This window comes from Pteropus vampyrus, unplaced genomic scaffold, assembly GCF_000151845.1.
Source record: "Pteropus vampyrus isolate Shadow unplaced genomic scaffold, Pvam_2.0 Scaffold416, whole genome shotgun sequence".
In the NCBI taxonomy this organism is placed as follows: Eukaryota; Metazoa; Chordata; class Mammalia; order Chiroptera; family Pteropodidae; genus Pteropus; species Pteropus vampyrus.
The window spans coordinates 912,677-918,676 of record NW_011889197.1 but is presented as its reverse complement, the minus strand read 5'-3'; the positions used below and the strand labels follow the sequence as shown (position 1 = coordinate 918,676).

General features: G+C 47.1%; 1 protein-coding gene across 1 annotated transcript in view; it reads left to right on the top strand.

The window, feature by feature from the left end:
* The window catches only part of FLI1 (Fli-1 proto-oncogene, ETS transcription factor), a 63,462-nt gene that overhangs the window by 22,036 nt on the left and 35,426 nt on the right, over window positions 1-6,000 (top strand). Inside the window, exon 4 of the mRNA XM_011380929.2 lies at window positions 3,715-3,935. Within this exon, the coding sequence (XP_011379231.2) occupies window positions 3,715-3,935 (221 nt within the window). The remainder of the gene's footprint in view (window positions 1-3,714; window positions 3,936-6,000) is intronic.

Here is a 6,000-nt window from a genome sequence, read left to right as displayed (position 1 = left end):
CTTGGTCCAAAAGAGAGTTTGAAAACTGCAAGGTGTAGAGTTGGTGCCAGGTAGAAGGAGCTAGAACATCCAAATCTTAAGTAAAGTGAATTATAGGACAGAGATTAAAACTCATCTTACCAAAACATCTTCACCAAAAAGTCAAAGACTCTTTCATTTGGAAAAGGGTAAATACAGTCATGTCTGAGGGCAAGTATTAGACAGCTCCTCGAGGTGATCCAAAGGCATTTGCTTCTTGGTCTAGAAGGCGTGGTTTCAAGCGGGCCTCTCCTCCCTAGCCCTTTGTACTTATTTTCCATCGGAAACTGTGTCTCACCATCTCCTGGGACTAGAGCCATACCCAAGTGTTCTGAGCCAAATTCAAGGTGGCAGGGGTAGGAGGCATGGCAGGAGAAGGGTGGGCGAATGGGAAGGTTTCCGTGCTCTGTTGGACTTGAAAACTGTTCACAAAGCATTTTTAGTTTCCTTCTTCCACAACATGTGATCTCACAAAGGGAGAAGAATTGCTCCCTTTATTGAGCACTTTCCAGGTTCCAGGCACCTTGTAGACTTCTTCATCCACATTACATGACATAGATCATTTAATGCTTGATCTCCTCCAGGACGCCTGCTAGGAATGTTTAGTTCAGGTGCATCTGTAAGGTCCAAGAGGAAGGTGTCTTTTCTTTGCTCATCAAAAGAAGGCAGACATGGAACTGTACTAAAGTGGACGTGGTGCGAACCTCTCCTTAGTCCCCAGAACCGAGCCGAGCCTAGCCGAGCTTCCCCGGGCCTTTGCTCATTTCACATCAAACTCCCCTGCCTCGCCAAACAGTGGCCAGCATGGGAAGGAGATCTTGAAGACTGAAAGGTTAGGGGATCAGAGTTTGCTCTGAACCAAATGTTGACACCATCTTATTTCTGTAGTCACTTTTTGAGGGAGATACTAAAAGGAGAAAAAGATGGCCAGACTACTTGGTTGGTCCTTCAACTCTGAATTGGTACTGAAATGCTTTCAAAAAGAATATCAAAATAGCAGTCTTCAATGGGCCATGGTAACTATAGCAGTAATAATGAAAATAGCATAAATTTATATCAAAGAGATTCTAAAAGACGTTGTGTAATGAATTTGTTATTTTATCTCTGGCTCGATTTTTAAGCATTATCCTCAGACATTTTGGCTTCCTGCAGGTCATCCTCCTGGACATGAGGAACAGTCTCATTTGGGCAAGTCCACAGATCTAGGCAATAAAACATCAGTGGAAGAACCGATTGAATTACGATGGGATTTTAGGACAAGTATAAATGAGGGCCCTCGTTAATCAACAGGTCCAAGTTCAGATGGGAAGAAACTGGGACTAAATCATCCAGAAAATACATTTGGAAGAGTTTAGTGTGATTCAGAGTGGAAGATTTATAATTCATTGTGCTATAAAGGGAGAGAAATAATATTGTGATAGAGCTCAAAGGAAGGGAGGAAATAATAAAATAAATTAAATATGTGGTATAAAATCAAATCTAAGGCCTTGGTTATAAAAGTGAGGAATTAGGAGAAGCAAAGGAGATCAGATGAAACAATATGCTACATAATCCAACACCCACCAGCCCTCACCATTTTTCTTTAGGATTTGGAAATGGTGCAAAATCATTTCCACTTACCCATGGTCCAGGCCTAATTGTTTCTGACCTGTAAAATGAAGCTTTAAGAGGAGCTCTGATTTGGGGTTAATAGCAGAGTAACTCACAGGTGAGTTCAGGCAGGATCACAAAAAGGCAAGAGAAAAGGTTTGGGTGGTGGTGGTGGGGACCTACCCTCTCAACTAAGTGGGGTCCTGGGAAGACCTAGATTGGAACCCCGGCTCAGAATAAAACTGAAGGCTGAGCTAGAGACTTAACCTCTCAAGACTCCACTTTCTATCTGTAAAATGAAGATAGAAGCCATTTTGCAGGATATTCTCGATAAGCGAAAAATAGGAGACGTGGAGCACGGGCACATAATCAGCACCCCAAATCTGGGCTATTAGTAGTTGCCGGGTTGTGGTATAACAGTCAGCGGCAGCCTGTGACCTGTAACTCCAGGTTCTCCCCTCCACACCCTTGTCTTTCACCAGCCCCTTCACCTTCAGCACAAATACATTAATCACTCCTTGAATGGGCCGCTGCTGGGCACTTTACAAAGCAGACACAGCCACTGCCACCCTGATTCTCACATATAAAAACCAAAGAGAAACAGAGAACCCATGCCAGACAAAGGAACCAGCAGAAACTCTGAGTAAAAGTTGGTAGAGGATGAGGAGCATCGCTTCTGACAGCTCAGCTACTGGGCGTAAGGGAGACCAGAGAACCTTGCTTCTTTCCCCTCAGCCACTCCTAATCATTCAAACCTGGTTCCCATTTTCACAGCCTCTTAGCAGGAGAGGGCGAGGTGGTTAAGAGCGAGCACAGATATTCCTACTAAATAAACGTGCTAATGAACAGGCCCAGTAGAAGCTGGGGCTGACAGCTGACATACAATATCCAGTCTCCTCTCCTCCTCCAGGAAGCCTTCTGTGACTCTCCAAATTAACACTGTCCCCCTCCATGATTGCCTCAACTACCACCACAAAATCTGTTGCTTAATTATGTGCTTTCCTACTTGAATGCTTCATGTGGATATGTCATGCATGAGGCCAAGAGCCATACTGTTTTCTTCTATGATGAGCACATTTTAAGTGTTTATTGGATTCGCTACTAATTGGATGATGAGGAGAGGAAAGAGATGGCCTCCAGAATGATAAATGATAAGCTACAAGGGCGCTACCTACTGCGGAACCTGCTGGGTGGTGGTGGGGGATGGGGGCTACTCTCTCCGCCAGCATTCCGAATGCACACACTCCCTCTCGCACACACCCCTGGCTGAGAAGGAGTTGTGAGGGTCCTTGGTGGAGGTGCCTCAGCCCTTACATTATTTATGTTCACTGGAGAGCTAAAGGTTTTCTCTCGGACACCATTGCTCATCTTTGGGGATTTAAATATCCTAAAAACGTGACCTGGTAGAAATTTCAACACCGCTCTCTGCAAAAGGAGAAAACCCGGGCTGGGTTCGTGTTAAAGACTGACACCACCGGGTTTTCCATCTGCGCAGATGGGCTTGCAGAAAAAAGCGTGTACCAATGTATTCTCCCTGTAGCCATCTGAGAGATCCATGTCCTTCCATGAAATCATTCATGTTCTCCAGATACAAATGGTTTCCCTTTCTGAAAACACCAGACCTTGGACCTGCAGAACTGTGTTTATTTTAATTTTGATGCCACCACTTCTCAGGCAAAGGTTTCAGTTGCCCTCTCGAAGCTTGGAAGAGAGTGTCCTGTCAGGAAGCGTAGTGAGGCATCTGAGAACCTCCCCAGAGTGGACAGTGGTTCAGGCGGCACCAGATGCCGCGAAGCCCGATGGGAGTTCGGAGAGGACCATCTGGGAGGGAACCGACTTTCCTGATGAGGGTGCGGGGAGAGGGAGAGAGAGGAGGAAGAGGAGAGGAGAGAAACGGGAAGAGCAGGAAGAGTGTGGAGGATAGGAGAGGGGGGAGGGCAGAGTGGGGAGAAAAGTGGTGGTGGGGAGGGAAAGAGAGAGGAAGAGAGAGAAGAGAGGCAAGAGACAGAGAGAGAGGGAGAGGAAAAGGGGGAGGGAGGAAGACAGAGAGAGGCTGTCCAGCATCGTGGAGCGGAGGGAGCTGCTCGCCTGCAGCCCTTGCTAACAGGTCTTCTTCCCTGCAGACCCCACGCTGTGGACGCAGGAGCACGTGAGGCAGTGGCTGGAGTGGGCGATAAAGGAGTATGGCTTGATGGAGATCGACACAGCCTTTTTCCAGAACATGGATGGCAAAGAACTGTGTAAAATGAACAAAGAAGACTTCCTTCGAGCCACCTCCCTCTACAACACAGAAGTGCTGTTGTCACACCTCAGTTACCTCAGGGAAAGTAAGTGCCCTATCTGTTTCTGGGCAGTGAAACACCCCCGGGCAGCCTGAGTCCCCAGGGCTCAGAGAGAGTTCTGCAAGGCCCACTCCCAACGAGACTAGCTTCCTATGGAGCCAATCCAGGAAAGGATCTCGGGTTCCCTGCCGTCAATTTATGTTGGGCAGATGCTGCAGGCGCTGCAGGTTTGTGCCTATAAAGTTACTAAGGTTATATGGGCTCCTACAGACACTGTAAGGGGGCTGACTCAGTCCCATAGTGTCAAGGGAAGTAAAATGAGGAATGGAGAAAAAGTAGGGAGCTGTGGCCCAGAGGGGTCTGCCAGAGGCTGGTCACACACTTCCCATAAGAAGCCTTTCCCAGAAACCCCTTAGCCCCATCATTATAAATGGGTGCCCCAGCTGGTATCTTCCTAAGCAGTGTTTAGAGTTTCTACAGTAAGTCTAGATTCATGGATTTAGGATTTCAGGGTTTGAAAAGTTACACATTAACATCTTCTCGTCCTTGAGGTCACTCTGGCACCTCTGAACCCCACCTTTACTGCTATCCACACACCTGTCTTAGCTAAACTGGGAGAGTAGCAGATGCTACGGGCCTCTTAGGATCTGTCAAAAGCTTCCTCCTGGTACAATCAGAAGGAAAAGAGCTTTGGTAAGAGTGAGTTTATGAAAGAAAGTGCACAGTTATCCAAAGGACTTCTCCAATATGAGGGTTCTGTAGCACCAAGCTCCCACTCACTTTACACGTATTTCATTTGATACGAAACATACAGAGGTAAGAACAGAGTTCCTTTAGGCTTGCTAATAACCTTTGCTCTAACTCTTCGCCAGAAATCCAGGCCAGGTAGTATATCAATGACCCCAAGTAAAGGATTATTCTGTGGTCAGGAAAGATGGTATTAAGATCTGGGAGTTGAAGCTACAGGAAAACAGATGTGGACTCCTCCTAACCGTCAGCCCTGCCCAAAGATAGACTAGCAGCCTCGGGATGCAGCGTTTGCTGTCAATGGCCAAGGCTGCTGGGAACCGTGAAGAACTTCAGCTTCCAAGGGAAGGAGTTGGGTGGTTTTAAGCCCCTTCAAAGCTGAGATACTTGGACTGTGCCTCTGAGCTCCTTTTCCTGGTCTCCTGGGCTCTGGGTTAGTTGGTTCTTCATTTGCTGTCCATCGTTCGGTGGGTCTTCAACTTGCCATCCGTGTAATCATCATCTGTGTGGGGTAGGGACACATACAAGCTGGCTTTAAACATTAAAAAATTTAAAAAATGCCTTCAGAAGCTTCCACCGGTGCCTCTGGGCTCTTTGGTCACCTCTCCGAAGCGTCTGGTAACCACTGGGAGAGTGTGGATGATGCAGTATGTGTTAACACCAGAGTGATTACCTCATGTCTGAGTCTTGCTATAACACGAGGTCAGCCCGAGAAACAACCATTTCAAAAAAGGAGGACAATTTTCCACCCAGTTTTTCTGAGCTTTGGAGAATTAGCATTTTCTAACAATCTATGTTTCTCAGCCTTTAAGTGTTTACAGAATTTTTTTAAATATAGAATCTTTGCATAGAGTCCTGCAATGATGCTAGCTAGGTAGGGCAGGAGCGGAGGTGGGCTTGCGAAGGAGAAACCAGCAAGGCAAAACACGCTGACCGAGTCTGCCTCTCTTCTTCTGCCGGCATCCTATAGCAGGAGGCCCAGGAATCACCGGCCCCTTTTCTTCCTTTGCGGGAGAAGAGATGGATGGCAGCAGCGTGGACAGCGTGCACGGAACACTTAGAGGGGAAATGTTCAAGCACATTCTGACCCGAGGTGGGAAAAGCCCATTCCTGCCGTGTGATCCCCAGGCCCTGCTTTCTGGCAGAGCCATCAACAACACAAATCCCCACTAGGACTTACGGTAACTGAAGAACCCAAGCCACAGGCCCTGAAGTAAGACCAACACACCTGCTCAAAGGGCCCAAGAATTTGATAAAGCGGTCATTGGTAACCATTAAAGAGGCTCTCTATTGGAGGAGAGCAGATAATATGAGCAAAGCAGTGAGCAGGTGGTGAAGAAGTGGAGGTGTGAGAGAGTAGTGT